The 15,729-nt window shown below is 49.6% G+C and overlaps 2 protein-coding genes across 5 annotated transcripts; one reads left to right on the top strand and one right to left on the bottom strand.

Annotated features, from left to right (window-relative positions):
• Positions 1-259: 259 nt before the first annotated feature.
• On the bottom strand, positions 260-9,885 carry Ccdc159 (coiled-coil domain containing 159). Of its 4 annotated transcripts, XM_057767634.1 has the most exons (13): positions 9,766-9,874; positions 8,122-8,228; positions 7,810-8,033; positions 6,584-6,617; positions 6,102-6,190; positions 5,939-6,020; positions 4,446-4,641; positions 3,879-3,946; positions 3,726-3,802; positions 3,108-3,229; positions 2,817-2,899; positions 931-1,029; positions 260-766 (listed from the first exon to the last, which is right to left on the bottom strand). In XM_057767634.1, the coding sequence occupies exons 1-13, from the start codon at positions 9,774-9,776 to the stop codon at positions 762-764; spliced, it is 1,197 nt and encodes a 398-aa protein (XP_057623617.1). In that variant the 5' UTR covers positions 9,777-9,874; the 3' UTR covers positions 260-761. The 4 variants fall into 4 exon arrangements, with proteins under 4 accessions (XP_057623617.1, XP_057623616.1, XP_057623611.1 ...); XM_057767633.1 differs by having other exon boundaries at positions 260-1,029; positions 9,759-9,885; XM_057767628.1 differs by having other exon boundaries at positions 260-1,029.
• Positions 9,886-10,075: 190 nt separating this feature from the next.
• Tmem205 (transmembrane protein 205) lies at positions 10,076-15,427 on the top strand. Its single transcript, XM_057767782.1, has 4 exons — positions 10,076-10,208; positions 11,086-11,194; positions 11,289-11,452; positions 15,090-15,427. Exons 2-4 carry the CDS (start codon positions 11,095-11,097, stop codon positions 15,393-15,395), a joined length of 570 nt encoding a protein of 189 aa, XP_057623765.1. The 5' UTR covers positions 10,076-10,208; positions 11,086-11,094; the 3' UTR covers positions 15,396-15,427.
• Positions 15,428-15,729: the final 302 nt, after the last annotated feature.

Below are 15,729 nucleotides of genomic sequence, written 5' to 3'. Positions count from 1 at the left end.
CTCTCCCCATCTGGGCACCGAGATCCAGAAAGGAAGACTATCTGGATAACCAGGTCCATTTTTGTGTTTGTGACAGGGTCTAAAGCAGCCCAAGCTGGTCTCCAGTTCTCTTTGCATTTTAGGCTGGCTTTGAGCTTTGTATCCTCCTGCCTTCATCTCCTTGGGTGCCATAATTTCAGGCCTATTCCACCACATCTGGTTTATACGGTGCTGGCGTTGGAACCCAAGGCTTCCTATACGCTAAACAAGCACTATCTTGATTTTGTGTTTTAAAATTTTTAAATTACATTTATTTATTGGGGTGTGTGCCATGTTTTGCGTGTATTTAGAGGTTGGAGGACAACACGCATGAGTTGGTTCTCTCCTACCATTGGTGGGGACCAGGGATCACACTCAGGTCTTCAGGCTATTTGGCAGGCCACGTCTGTGTTTTTGAGACAAGGTTTTTCTCTAGCATAGGCTGGGCTCAGACTTGCCGTGCTAACTTTGAGTTGATATGCCTACTTCTATCTACCTGCCAAGCTGGATTACACGCCCCAATGACACACCCTAAATCTTGTCTCAATGGCCTAACTAGACCCACACGTCCTCAAAAGTGCCCCGTCTCTACATCCTCTGAGAAACCAAGGAGTTAGCTGGGGGTAGCGTAGGGAGGACCCCAGACTCTTAAACCAGCAGATGCAAAAGTCCAGGGTGGAGGAAGGTCTCAGCTAGTTTATTTTCTCTCTGGAGGAGTCTTCAGGGCAAGCAGTCCCAGCTGCTCAAGCTATGGGGAGAGAAGGTAGATCACAGTCTGGCTTTAACCAGAACTCAGGGTGGCCAGCCAAGGACCAGATGCCCAGACAGAGTGCCAGCCTCAAGGCCTACACTGTGGGAATAACAAGGGAGCCAGATGTTAAGGGATGGAGAGGGGATGAGGAGGGTCTGTACCGGGAGGGTGAGATCCACTCTTGCTGTAAGGTCTCTCCCAGTCAGAATCGGAGTCCCAAGAAGGATACTGAGAACTCGGGCACCGCTGTCCCTTGTGGCCTGTGGGAGAGACATGCCATTCTGGCCCTTCAGACACTGAATACGGCCCTCTAGCAACTTCACGGCATGGACTCCGTATCCCTCAAGATGAAACCATACCTAGACTTATGATTCAGACACCCACATCTCTTTCTTGTGTGACCCAAAGTAATACCAAATTATATCAGTGACCCTCTAAATGTCCCCTTAAAAAGACCCCATAGCTCCAAAACCACAGAGAAACCCTGTCTCGAAAAACCAAAAAAAAAAAAAAAAAAAAAAAAAAAAAAAAAAAAAAAAAGACCCCATAGGAGGTCCGAGAGGTGGCGCAGAGGTTAAGAGTGCTATTAGTTGCTCTTTCAGAGGACACAGGTTCAATTCCTAGCACCCATATATTGGCTCACAACCCTCTGTAACTCCAGTTCCAGAGGATCTGATGCCTTCTTCTGACCTCTGAGAGCACCAGGCAGGCAGGCAGGTGGTGCACAAATACATGCAAAACGCCCACACACATGAAATAAAATATGTCTTTAAAAAATTCCATAGAGCCCGGAATAATGGCGTCTATCTGTAATCCCTGGGGAGCTGGAAATAGGAGGATCAGGAGTTCAAGGTGATCCTTGGCTATGTAGTGAGTTTAAATTAGTCTGGGTTATGTGAGACCATATCTCAAAAAAAAAAAAAAAAAAAAAGAGAATAAAAACAATAAGCTCACAGATCCTAAATGTGACCCCAGTCAGCTCCTACATGACACATCCCAGGCTTGCCTTGAGTTTGAGGTTCCCTTTCACCTACTCATCAATTTCTAGGATTAGAGGCCTTCAAAATCTCAACTAGTCTCTCAGCTACTCAGTGTAGCCTTAGAACAAGACCCCACGAAAGACACTTAAGGTCATGTTCAACATCCTAAGCCATCAGAGAAATGCAAATCAAAACAACTCTGAGATACCATCTTACACCTGTCAGAACGGCAAAGATCAAAAACTCTGCTAACAGCTTATGCAGGAGAGGATGTGGAGTAAGGGACCACTCCTCCATTGCTGGTAGGAGTGCAAACTTGTATAGCCACTTTGGAAATCAGGATGGTGGTTTCTCAGAAAATTGGGAATCAATCTACCTCAAGACACAACAATGCCACTCTTGGGCATATACCCAAAGGATGCTCAATCATACAACAAGGACATTTGCTCAACTATGTTCATAGCAGTATTACTCATAATAGCCAGAATCTGGAGACAACCTAGATGCCTTTCAGTGAAGAACAGATAGGGAAAATATGGTAAATTTATACAATGCAGTACTATTCAGTGGTAGAAAACAATGACATAGTAAAATTTGCAAGCAAATGGACTGAACTAGAAAAAGCCATCCTGAGTGAGGTAACCCAGAAAGACAGATATAATATGTACTCACTCGTGAGCAGATATTAGACATAAAACAAAGGACAACCAGCTTACAGGCCTCAACCCCAGAAAAACTAGGTAACAAAGAGGACCCTAAAAGAGACATACATTGATTCTTCTAACAAGGGGGAAAAAGACAAGATCTCCGAGTAAATTGGGAGTGTGGGGGGCAGTGAAGAGGGTGGTAGGGGAGAAGAGAGGAGAGAAGGGGAGAGGAAAAATGCATAACACATTTCTATCCAAACAAACTGAGAAGAAAACCAAACAAAAATAAAACAAAGCAACAACAAAAAAGAACAAGATCCCATCCGATGTGACCCTCAGAAGGCCTCTGAAGGTGGCCTCGTATATATGAAGCTGAAAATGATCTCTTCCCCCACACCCCTGTCACACTCAGCCCCTCACCCCTGAGACTGGAGGTCCTGGGCCTGGTGCCCATGGACAAGGCAAGGCAGTCGATGGAGCTCTGCAGGCTGTGGACAGCAGACCTGTATGGAGACAGGGAGACAAGGGCCCCAAGAGACACTGGGATATCCAGGGTACCCCAGAATTGGAGCTAGGGCAAGGAAGGCTGTGGAGAGGGTGATTCCTAGGAGGAGGAGGGAGAACTAGAACCAGATGCAGTTCCAGATGCGGTGGGGGGGGGCAGATTAGAGGAGGGCTGGGGTCAGAGGTCAGACGGGAGGCTGGTCTCACCATATGTCACTCAGTTCCTTCTGTAAGTCATCCTTCCAGCCGCCACTGCCTTCTGCAGGCACATCCTCAGCTTCTGGCCACGAAGACGGTTCATACGCCTGCTGCTTCATCTTGGTCAGAACCTGAGGTTCGGGAGGGGGTTGGAGGAGCAAGCACTTAGACACACAAGTAGTGATAGCCATACAAAAAGGCAATCATGACGTAGCACTTTAATTCCCAGCTGTAGTGAGAACACGGAACCCTCAACGAACACAACTTTCTGATGAGGGAGGGACCGCAGCCATTACAGACATTATATGGAGAGGCGAATCGAGGCCCAGAAAGACAAAGTGATTTGCCCATAATAACATAGCATTAAGACGGCAGAGCTGGAGGCCGAGCGTGGTAGCGCACATCTTTAATCATTCCCAGCACTTGGGAGGCAGAGGCAGGCGGATCTCTGTGGGTTCGAGGCCAGCCTGGTCTACAGAGTGACTTTCAGAACAGTCAAAGACACACTCTGCCTCAAAAATAAAAATAAATTTAAAAAAAAAAAAGAGTAAGATTGGTCCAATTGCGGAAGCATGAGGAAGCTCCCATCCGCACCACGTCCTGCAGGCTCTCATCTTCTCTGCTCACCTTTCGGCACTTCACCTGTGTTTTCTGCATCTTCTGGATATTCAAGAGGTTCGCTGAGATCTCATCCTCCTGGGCCTCTGTTGGGGAGAGAGCTCAGTGGACAGAGGAAGCAGAGCCCCATCCCTTCCAGGCTGTGGGCTTCCAGGCACTCACGGAGCTTCTGATAGAGGAAAGTCACTTCTTCCCGCACGAGCTCCAGTTCCTCCCACAGGAACTTCTTGCTGAGGGGAGAGAGGAGCCTAGACCCACATTCCCAGCCCATTCTCCTGTCTACCACGTGCGGTCTACCCAGCGGACTTACAGCACAGGCTCCTCCCACAACCCTAGCTCCCTCCAGGGTATCAGGCTCCACCCATACCACCTGAGGTCCTGCCCACAACCTCAGAGTCCGTCCTCAGCCAGGGGCTACAGCAGCCCCAGACTCCGCCCATAGCTCCCGGCATCTCTCACTGCCTCCCCTGGACCTTTTCAGCCTTGTTCTCTCCTGATTTCCACTCTCCAGCCTCTCCGCCTCCCTCAGTCTTCTGAGACCCTGCCTCCTTCCCCAACCCCCCTCCAGCTTGCTGTCTCCCTCACCTTCTAGCTGCCTTCGACTCCCCAGCGGCTTCTCCCTAGCTACCTACGTCTTCTGAGCTCGTGTCCCCCAAGCCTTCCACTCCCTGCTCCATTAAGCTCCCTCAATGGTGGCCTGCTCCACCCCGCCCTCCGGCCCACACCCACCTGTCCCGGATCTCCTGGGCCAACAACTGTAGGCAGCGAGTAGTACGGGCCCTTTGCAGCTCCTCCCCGTCCCTCAGTGTCTTCTGCAAACCCTGCAGGCCTTGGGCCAGGGCCCCATACAGCTCCTGCCGACCCTGTTCCGTGCCCCACTTACGACCTTCCTTCTCTCCTTGGCGGCTTGTGGGGCTCAATACTTCTGTGGAGAGGGTGGAATACTCGACTTTATTATTGTGTGTTGATGTATGTGTACCTACATGTTCACGTGTTTGCACAGGTGTGGGCACAGGTACACAGACGTGTGGGTGTGGGGGGGAAGCGAGGTCCAAGGTCAACCTTGAATACTGTCCTCAATTCTTCTCCGCCTTATCTTTTGAGATGGGGGTCTTTCACTGAACCTGGACTGGTTGGCCTCTGTAGAACTGGGATTACAAGTGTGCCCCACCAAGCCCAGCTTTTTTCCCCCAACATTCGGAGATAAACTCCAGGTCCTCATGCCTAAATGGCAAGCATTTTAGTAACCGAGCTGTTTCCCCAGTCCTGAAACAACAACTTCTTCTTTATAAAGATTTATTTATTTATTTACTATGTATACAGTGTTGTGCCTGCATGTCTCCCTGCAGGCCAGAAGATGACACCAGATCTCATTACAGGTGATTGTGAGCCACCATGTGGTTGCTGGGAATTGAACTTAGTACCTCTGCAGGAGCAGCCAATGCTAAACCATCTCCCCAGCCCAACTTCTTTATTTTTTAAGAATATATATTTCTGGGCCTGGAACACATGCAGCCAGAATACTGTATACATAATAAATAAAAAAAGAAAATCTTTTTTTAAAAAAAAATCATAATTTCTGCTGGGTAGTGATGGCACATACCTTTAAACCCAGCACTGAGGAGGCAGAGGCAGGTGGATCTCTGTGAGTTTGAGGCCAGTCTGGTTTATCGAGTGAGTTCCAGGACAGCCAGAGCTACACAGAGAAACTCTGTCTTGAACCCCCCCTCCCCAAAAAATGCCTTTCTATTTTACGTGGTTGGTTTCATAGGTGTTTTACCTGATGCCCATGGAGGCCAGAAGAGAGTGTTCTGTCCCCTGGAACCTGACATTACAGAGGACTGTGAGCCATCATGTGGGTGCTGGGAACACAGCCTGGGCCTTCGGCAGAAGCAGCCAGTGCTCTTAACTGACAAGTCATCTCAGCCCCAGGGCTCTGTTTCAGGCTGACTTTCACTCTCTAATTAAGTGCGGGTGACCTTGAACTCCTAAACCTCCTGCTTTCATCTCCCAAGTGCTGGGATCACAGGCGCGAACCACCAGGTCCAGTTTTATTCCATGCTGGAGGTGGAACCCAGGACTTCATGTGTGCTAGGCAGGTGCTGGGCCAACTGAGGCCCAGCAAGCCCCAAAAGGTGAGGAACCAGATGTGGGCCTGAGGCCAGCCTTGACTCCAGCTTCTCCTGACCCTGTCCTGACCTTGGTCTCCATCTGGTCCTTACCTTCAAGCTGCTGGATTTTGATCTGCTGCAGGCAGCTCTCTTTTTCCAGCATGGTCACAGAGTGGTTCAGGAACTCAAAAGCCTGAGGGGGCGGGAGCGAGAGGTAAGGCCCAGGAGTAAGGAGAAGGATGAGAACGGGTGCAGAGGAGGTAGAGGGACCCACCTTGGTCTGAGCCTGCAATTGGGTCCTGAGAGACTCTAGTTCACATCGCAAGAGCTTCTGAGAGTCAGGGACTAGCATGGTGTTCTTAACTGTGGGCAGAGGGAAAGTGAGCCATGGTTGAGGTAAGATCAGGGCAGAGATGGGGGCTCAGAGGAGGGAGAGGGGCATGTTTAGAGCAGGGTACCCCCTTGAAGCAGTTAAGGAACATGGGCCTTGATACCAAAGAAGAAAATGGGAGAGGGGGCCTGCAAGATGGCTCTGTGGGTGAAGGAACTTGCCACCAAGACAGGTGACCTGAATTTGAACCCAGAGACCCACAGGGTAGGAGAGAACCAACTCTGCTAAGGTGTCCTCTGACCTTCAATGTGTGCCACGGCACACACCCTCAAATACAGGAAGTAAAAAAAAAGTAAAGGAAAAATGAAGTGGGGCTAGAAACCCAAATGCCTCCCCTCCGGGTTCACTCAGAAGAGAGCGTTCACCTTTTACTTTAGCAGAGCCAGACTCCAGGGACTTCTGGGAAAGAGGAGAAGAAGAAAGTGATGATGTATTCCCAGATTGCTCACCTCGAGACCGTTTGCCGGAAGGACAAGATTGGTTCTCTTGAGATCTGGCTATCCCTAACCAGGAATCAGGCAAACCTGTCCAGGGGTATTCATCCTCTGCCTTTTCCCCCAACTTCATCATCTGCATCTGCTCAGAAGTGCACTTGTGTGTATCATCTCATGTGTTTGTGGGCCCCTGGCTTGACCCTGACAGAAAGCAGATGCCAGGCTGTGCCTGGTTTGACCCTCCTACTTTGGAGTACAAGACGGCAACAACAGTGATGTCCCTAGAGGACACCATCAGCACTTGGCACACCACCACAAGCTGTTGCTAAACACAATCAGCCACAAGCACACAATTTTAGACACAAGTCTGAGTCTCACACACACAATCAGAAACCATACAGATACAAAAACAAACACCAAACACACACACACATATACACCTTCAAAATATGAAAGTCAGATATAGGGCTGGAGAGATGGCTCTGAGGTTAAGAGCACTGGCTGTTCTTCCAGAGGTCCTGAGTTCAATTCCCAGCAACCACATGGTGGCTCACAACCATCTGTACTGATATCTGGCGCCCTCCTGTGGCGTGCGGGCATACATCAAGGCAGAATGTTGTATACAGGGGGCTGGAGAGATGGCTCAGTGGTTAAGAGCATTGCCTGTTCTTCCAAAGGTCCCGAGTTCAAATCCCAGCAACCACATGGTGGCTCACAACCATCTATAATGAGGTCTGGTGACCTCTTCTGGCCTGCAGACAGAATATTGTATACATAATAAATAAATATTTAAGAAAAAAGAAGAATGTTGTATACATAATAAATAAATAAATCTTTTTAAAAAAAGAAAGTCAGATATAATATCTCCTTCCTATAATCATAGCATTCAGGAGATGAATGCAGAAGAAACAGGAGTCCAAATCCAGCTTTGGCTACAGAAAAAGTTCAGGGCCATCTTGGGCTACAAGAGATATTGTCTCAAAACAAACAAGCAAAGACCCACACATAGGTTTCCTTCTTTTCCTTCCTCCCTCTAGAGGTGCTGAAACTCCATGCAGGCCCCTTCTGCGCAGCCCCTTCCCTGTGCTCCACAGTGGAACACTGCAAGTGTATTCACTCCTAGGTTAAGGAGAGTTGGGGGAGGGGGAATGTGTGACCTTGGTTGTGTGGTTCCTCTTCACAAGGTCCTGGCCGGGACAATGCTCCTTGAGCAGGTCTGAGCTGGAACTGGAGGTACCCTCATGAGGCCGACACTTGGAGTCCCACTCAGGGCCCCAGTCTACAGTCCTCGCTGCTTGTTCTGAAGCAGCATTCACGATCTCAGGCTCCCAGGTCCTAGACCAGCAGGTGGTACAGTCCAAATCCCTGTCTGAGGAGGACCCTAGGGGAAAAGGGACCAGTGACGGCAAGTTTGCAGTTGTCAGCCCTTCCCGGTCCTCTAGCTGTCTACCAGGAACACCAGTACTTGCCCCTCTTCTCGTTGGCAGGCCAAGGTGTGATGGAGAGTGAAGGAGATGAGTAGAGGTGAGAGACACAGTAGTCAGGGTCCCGGGGTAGGCCGGCCAAAAGAGGGTCGCTGTGGAAGGGAATGGGAGGGGCTCTCAGACGCGTCTCCAACGCGCGTAGCCAAGGATGACGTTGAACTTCTGACCCTCCAGTTTTTACTTCCCTAGAGCTAGGATGACAGGCCCATGTCACTGCATCTATTTATGCATTGATATAATGCGTTTATGCAGTGCTGGGGATGGAACCCAGTAGCGCGGCTAGGCAAGTGCTCCACCCACTGAGCCTCGGCCCCGCCTCCTAACCCCTTCAGAGTGTCCCCTCAGAGATGTTTCAGCCCCGAAACTTCTGACAGAAGCAGAAGTCAGATAAAAGATAAATCCAGTCACAGAGGTGAGGGTGGGTTATGCGAACCCAGACATCCCACATAAAGACACTAAGGTCTTGAAGGGCTACTGAGAGGACTGTGCTTGCTGCCGAGCCCACAACATGAATTGGTCTGCAGTGACCAACTTAAAAGTGGAAGGAGAGAACCAACCCCATAAACTTGACCTCTGATCTCTACATGTGTGCCATGACGTGTGCACACTCACACACACACCTCATGCACACTTAAGAATAATAGAGTTTTATGTTAAGAAAGAAACCAAGGGGAAGTTGGGGGAGGGATTGGGAGGAGTGGAGGGAGGGAGGGAAGGAGGGAAAATGGTGATCTGGCTGGAGATTAATTAATTAATAATTAATAATGAAAAAAATAATTAATATTGAAAGAAAGTAGTCACACGCCTTCAATCCCAGAACTCAGGAAGCAGAGGCAGTGTGAGTTTGAGGTCAGCCTGATCTACATAGTGCATTCCAGGCATGTCTGTGTCAGGGCTACCTAGAGCGACCCTGCTAAAAAAAAAAAAAAAATGGTTTAGCAGTTAAGAGCATTAGCTGCTCTTCCAGTACCCAGGTTCAGTTCCCAGCACCCACATGGCGACTCAACTTCCCAACCTTTAATAACTCCAGTCCCAGAGGATTTGATGCCCTCTTTTAACTGCTGCAGGCACCAGGCATGGAAGTAGTGCACAGACAGACATGCAAGCAAAATATTAACACACATAAAACGAAATTTAAAAATTTAAACAACAACAAAACCATATAAAGGGCCGGATGTGGTAGTTCACCCCTTTAATCCCAGCACTCAGGCGATCCTTGAGTTTCAGGCCAGCCTGGTCTATAAAGCTAGTTCCAGGCTACACACAGGAAGAACCTGTCTGGAAAAAAAAAAAATCATCATATCCACTTTACTGGGCTGTCCTGATTACACAGATTTAGTCCACTGCTCGGTAAACGAGACTTTGCTCTAGATTATCACGTGAGGACCACAGATGCCCCAGAAGAGTTAGAGGGGGAAAGGAAAGAGGCATTTAAGAACTTCACCGCAGGTCGATTCCCAATAATGCCTGCCCTCCCCCATCTCTCAATTGATTTTTCCGATGACCCTTTCTCCACAGAATTCTTCGAGCAAAGGGGCGTGACCACTGATATTGGTCCCGCCCCTTGCCCTGTCAATCTTACACCCGCCAGTCTCCCAATTCCCTTTTCCATTACCACCTACCACATACCACCTGTTCATGCTCGCCCATCAGGGACCACGAAGCCAGTCCCCAGCTGTGACGCTGAAGTTTTGATCCCATGGAGACACCATCGCTGGAAAACGCAGGGAGGCCGAAAGTGGAGTCACAGAGAAGGGCGTGGTCTGCACTTAAGCCCCGCCCGCTCACTCCGAGTCAGGCGCGGAGCTCATTGGCGCCTGAGCATCTTCGGTGTGACTGGATGAAGTTTGGAGAGGCGGGATGACAGGATGATTCTCGCAAACCGACTGGGCAATCCCTAAGTGGGCAGGTCCAGAGGTGACAGATGTGTGATCTTATTGGCTTCTGCTTGACCGGGAGGTGGGGCGAGGCCTACGGTGTGGAAGAAACCCCGGGAGGTCTCAAGCGAGCCTGAGCTGCACAGGCGCTGTCCGGGTTCGCGGTTCCCACGCCTGACCTCTGGTGCTCCAACGGTGGGGTCATATGGGGGGCCCTGGGATGCTTTGGGATGTTTCTATGATATCTCGGGTTTCTGGATGAGGGCTCTTGGTTGTCTGCAGAACCAGGGTGATCCCTCAAGACCTAGGGATATGAACTTGAGCTTCTGGGACTCAAGCTTTTGGGGTTCTATAATGTGCAGTTGATATTGGGATCTAGAAAAAGCCTGAGATCATTTGTTCTAGGATTTTGTTTGTTTTTGAGACAAGGCCTCGTGTATCTCAGATTGGCCCCCAATTCCTGATTCTCTGACTGTGCCTCCTCAGTGCTGGAATGACGGAAGCGTACCTGTGCTCTTGTACAGAGCTGGAGATGAACCGCAGGGCTTCCTGCACGTGAGGCAAACGCTCTGCCAGCTGAGCCACTTCCCCGGCTGGTGCCTGAGTTGTTTAAGATATCTCGGGCTGTCCTCAAACTCAGTGACTTTCCTGCATCACCCATCTCTGCTGGGGTTACAAGTGTGAGTCACCAGGCTCACACTTTTTGGAATGGAGTCAGTCTCCCAAGTGTTAAGGTTTACAAGTGTGAGCTTCCACACTAGGCTGAGATTCTTTTATTTATTACTATCATTACTATTGCTATTATTTTGCAAGTGTTGGGGAGGGAGTGTGAGGCCAACACAAACCAAGTCTCTGACCTCACAGCCACAATTCCAGCCCTGAGCCTGAGTGCAGAAGGACTGGTTGGGCTTGAGGCTGGGCAGGGACTGCTATGGTCTTCCCACTGCGGTTTCCATACTGTTTTTCCTCGCTCTGCACCCACCGGTGCTGGCCCTAAGCGTCCTCTGCCAGGTGTCAAAGCTAGGGGGCAAAGGTTGAAAGTTAAGCTGAGTCACTGGTGCCTCCTTTCCAGGGCCACAGGATGGAGGAAGGTGAGGATCCAGGAAACCTGATTAAAGTGGTCCACTTGCTGGTCTTGTCTGGTGCCTGGGGCATGCAGATGTGGGTGACCTTTGCCTCAGGTAGGTACCTCTAACCTGTTATTTAGGGTGGGAATAGAATGGGAGGGGAACCTGAAAGTCTCCTAATAGGTGTTTGTGGCCTTCCACCTCCCAGGCTTCCTACTTTTCCGGAGTCTTCCTCGGCATACCTTCGGGCTAGTGCAGAGCAAGCTCTTCCCAGTCTACTTTCACGTCTCCTTGGGCTGTGCCTTCATCAACCTCTGCATCTTGGCTCCACAGAGAGCCTGGATCCACCTCTCATTCTGGGAAGCCAGTCAGGTATGAGGGTTGGAAGGCCACCATTCACTGCAGATTTGTCCCCAAGACTCCAGTGAGAACTTGTGGAGACTTCATTTTATTAGAGAGAGAGAGAGAGAGAGAGAGAGAGAGAGAGAGAGAGAGAGAGAGAGAGAAAACGTGTGCTGATGTGCACAATTGGTATAGAGACCAGGGGCCAATGTGTCTTCCTCTCTCACTCCCTACCTTATTTTTTGTTCATTTGTTTGTTCACTGTGTAGACCTGGCTGTCCTGGAACTCTCTCTGGGCCAGGCTGGCATCTGCCTCTTGAGTGCATCACTAGCACCCAGCTTTCATTGTTTTCATTTATGTTTGCTGTCTCTGTGTAGGTATGTGCATATATGTTTGGGTACCCTCAGAGGTCAAGGGTGACAAATCCCCCCTAGAACTGTAGTTACAGGCAGCTGTGAGCTGCTTAAAGTGGGTGATGGTAACTGAACTCGGTCCTCCGCAAGAGCAGTATGTTGAACCAGTCATCTCTACACCCCCAAAAGTATAGCCCAGGCTGGCCTCAAACCTGTGATTCTATAGCTCCCCCTTTTCAGGATATCCTCCTGGAGTGTGCTACCACAACCAGCTCAAGTGGTGTTGTTTTGAAAGGGGAAAAGAAACGCCTGTTGTTCCTGGTAAAGACATAGCTGGTTACTGTCCCTAAGCAGAGCACACATCCTGAAGAGCTGCCCCTGGCAGCCCTTTCTGCAGCCTTATCTTCCCCATTGGCTCCTATTTCCTTTCTGCCCAATAGCTGGGCCTCCTGCCAAACTGGAGTGACTCAGCTCAGCTGAGGTTCCGACCTCAGTTCATTGTGTAAAAACTAGCCGGACTGGGAATTTAGGTTTCCTCACTCCCATCTACACGTTTCCTCAGTCACAATGTAAGGAACAATTCTTGCAGCTCAGATTTCCTCACCCTTCCCTCCCTCTGCTCTTAAAGTTTTCAGATGTGGGTAAGACTTGATGTGTCAAGAGTGGTCTCTCAGCCCAGTGTGGTGGTGCACACACCACACACACACACACACACACACATACTTGTTACCCCAGAATTTGAGAAGATGAGCCAGGGAGATTGCACAAGTTCCAGGCTAGCCTGGGCTACATAGTAAGACTGTTTCAAAAACAACAACAAAACCAAGCTAGGTGTAGTGGTGTACACCTTTAGTTCCAGCATTCTGGAGGCAGAGGCAGGAGAATCACTGTGAGTTAGAGGCTGACCTGGCCTTCATAGAGAGTTCAAGGACAGTTAGAACTACATAGAGAGAGACCCTATCTCAAAAAAAAAAAAAAAAAATTAAACCAGGTAGTGGCAGCACATGCCTTTTATCCCAGCACAAAGGATGCAGATATCTGTAAGTTTGAGGCCATGCTGGTCTACAGATCCAGCTACAGAACAGCCAGGTCTGTGCAGTGAAACCCTGCCTCAAAACACCAAAATAAAATTAAAATTTAAATGAAAAAACCAAGGCTGACATGGCGGTGACACCTATAATCCCAGCATTTGGAAGTGGTGGTGGGAAGATCAGGAGTTCAAGGTCAGTGTCAGTCACACAGGGAGCCTGAAACCAGGCTGAGCTACTGTGATCCTATCTCAACTCACTCCCCACAAAAGAATAATCTCTTAGAGGTCAGAGAGGGTTATGGGTAGCTGGTATTTCTCAGGTGTTTGATTCATTTCCTGTTGGTTCAGTGTAAGTACCAGGGGTCACAGAAGAGATGGGCCCTCTTTTAAACTGTGTGCTTTTGAGCAGAGGGAACGAAAGAACCATGAATGTTACTTGTCTTACTTTTGGGGAGACCAGGTGGGCATCCTATCATCCCAGCTCTTTGGGGGGCTTAGCCAGGAGGATTGCAAATTCAAGGCCAGCCTTGGCTACATAATGAATTTCACTCCAGCCCAGGCAACTTAGTGAGAACTTGCCTCAAAGGGAAGGGTGGAGGCTGGAAGATGACTTGGGCAGAAAAGTGCTCCCTGCAGAAACATGAGGACCTGAGTTTGAATCCTCAGCTCCATCCAATCACCAAACCCAGAGGAGTTACCCAACACGGGGAGCGGTGGGAGTCAGGGGTGGAGACAGGCAGATCCCTGAAGCTCATTGGCCCACCAGTTAGTCCAGCTGAATGAGGGAGTTCCAGGATCAATAAAGGATACCCCTCAAAAACTAAGGTGGCCACTTTAGCAAGCAAAGGCCCTTGCTTGCTAAGCCTGAGGACAATTTGAGTTGGACTTCTGAGGATCTACATGGAGGAAGAAAAGAAATGACTCCTTCAAGTCTGCACATACACACACCAAGGCATGTTATCACACACACACACACACACACACACACAAAGTAAATGCAGTAAAATTTTTTAAAAAGAAAAAGGGCCAGGTGGTGGTTATGCACACCTTTAATCCCAGCACTTGGGAGGCAGAAGCAGGCCTCTGTGAGTTTGAGGCCAGCCGTCTACAGATCAAGTTCCAGGACAGCTAGGGCAGAAGCCCTATCTTTTTTTTTTTTTCTTATTTATTTTTTATTTACTTTTTTTGTTGAAAAAAATTTCTGCTTTCTCCCCGCCTCCCTTTCCCTTCCCACTCCCCCCACTCATTTCCCCCTTCCCCCCACTCCTCTCCCCCTCTCCCTACTCCATTCTCCCTCCCTCTCGAGTCTGAAGAGCAGTCCGAATTCCCTGCCCTGTGGGAAGTCCAAGGTCCTCCCCTCTCCATCCAGGTCCAGGAAGGTGAGCATCCAAACAGGCTAGGCTCCCACAAAGCCAATTCATGCAGTAGGATCGAAACCTAGTGCCATTTTTCCTTGTTAAGAAGATGTAAGATGCCGGGCGGTGGTGGCGCACGCCTTTAATCCCAGCACTCGGGAGGCAGAGGCAGGCGGATCGCTGTGAGTTCGAGACCAGCCTGGTCTACAAGAGCTAGTTCCAGGACAGGCTCCAAAACCACAGAGAAACCCTGTCTCGAAAAATCAAAAAAAAAAAAAAAAAAAAAGAAGATGTAAGATGTGACCTACTTATTACTTAGTACCACACAGATTATGTGCTTTTAAAGGGAAGATCTCAGGTGTCTCGCTTACTCTCGCCACAGCGCTGTCAGAGAAGCCACTCAGATTTGTCTAAGGAAACACAATCTCGATGATTCAAATAGTTTTAAATAATTCAGCTCTAAAGATTCTACGTACACTAATCTGCTGAAATAGTTTAAACATGCAGAAGCCCTATCTTGAAACACCCCCCATTCCCACCCAACTCCCACCCTACCCCTGCCATCCAAAAAAATGTGGAGCCCCCCCACATACATGTGTACCTGCAAGCACATGTGCACATACATGAACATGTGTATATACCACCTACAAGTGAGAAAAGGGCTGGGTAAGTAGCTCAGCAGTAGAACTTACACTGCGTCTGAGGCCCGAAAATCAATTCTCAGTACTGCAAAAAACACGTTTTGTTTTGAAGAGGCAGCTTAGGTGTTCAAGGGACAGTAGGGGTACAGACTGTGCCCTGGGCCACAGGTTCTTTACTGCTCTCAGGGTCCCCCTCTGGGTGAGGGAACTCTGGGCTTTGAGGATGCTGGCATACCCTCTCTCAGATCGTCACCCTCCTCACTTTGCCTCCACATCACTGTCCTCAGCTCGCTCTACTGCTCCTGAGCCTCACACTGGCCACTATCAATGCACGCTGGCTGGAGGCCCGCACCACGGCTGTCATGTGGGCCCTACAGACTGTGGAGAAAGATCGAGGCCTGGGGACAGAGGTGCCAGGCAGCCACCAGGGCCCTGACCCCTACCGCCAGCTGCGGGAGAAGGACCCCAAGTACAGTGCTCTTCGCCAGAAATTCTCCCACTACCACGGTTTGTCTTCCCTCTGCAACCTGGGCTGCCTGCTGAGTAATGGGCTCTGCCTTGCTGGCCTCGCTCTGGGGCTCCAGAGACTCTAACACAGGCCAGGCCTCATGTGCCAATAAATGCTTCTTTGGAGATGGCTGTGGTCATATTTCCACCACAGAAGCCAGGTGGTGTGTGTGTGTGTGTGTGTGTGTGTGCGCGCGCGTGCGTGCGTGTGTGCACTAGTATAGCACCTGGAGTCTCAAGTTTCCCCATTTCAGTTGCATGATGCTTTGGAGTGTGAGCTATTGCAGCTCCAGCAAATCTCTACTAATGATGACCATTTATGAGTCCCTGCTGTATGCCTGGCTGGTGCTAACCATTGCCCTGACTCTGTTACTACAGCAACTGCAGGTTCCCACCTCAGGCACAGTCGGATTTCATGGC

This window comes from Chionomys nivalis, chromosome 4 (genome assembly GCF_950005125.1).
Source record: "Chionomys nivalis chromosome 4, mChiNiv1.1, whole genome shotgun sequence".
Taxonomy (NCBI): domain Eukaryota; kingdom Metazoa; phylum Chordata; class Mammalia; order Rodentia; family Cricetidae; genus Chionomys; species Chionomys nivalis.
This window is presented reverse-complemented; position numbering and strand designations above follow the sequence as displayed.

Bases quoted from the DNA above. Each gene is read 5' to 3' on its own strand.
- Ccdc159 (XM_057767628.1), bottom strand. The intron at 8,034-8,121 runs GCAAGTACTGGT...CTTTTCCCCTAG, and splicing joins GCCTGCCAACGAGAAGAGGG to GGTCCTCCTCAGACAGGGAT. The intron at 6,021-6,101 runs GTGGGTCCCTCT...CCGCCCCCTCAG, and splicing joins AATTGCAGGCTCAGACCAAG to GCTTTTGAGTTCCTGAACCA.
- Tmem205 (XM_057767782.1), top strand. From the start codon at position 11,095: ATGGAGGAAGGTGAGGATCCAGGAAACCTGATTAAAGTGGTCCACTTG. The intron at 11,195-11,288 runs GTAGGTACCTCT...TCCACCTCCCAG, and splicing joins GTGGGTGACCTTTGCCTCAG to GCTTCCTACTTTTCCGGAGT. The intron at 11,453-15,089 runs GTATGAGGGTTG...CACTGTCCTCAG, and splicing joins CATTCTGGGAAGCCAGTCAG to CTCGCTCTACTGCTCCTGAG.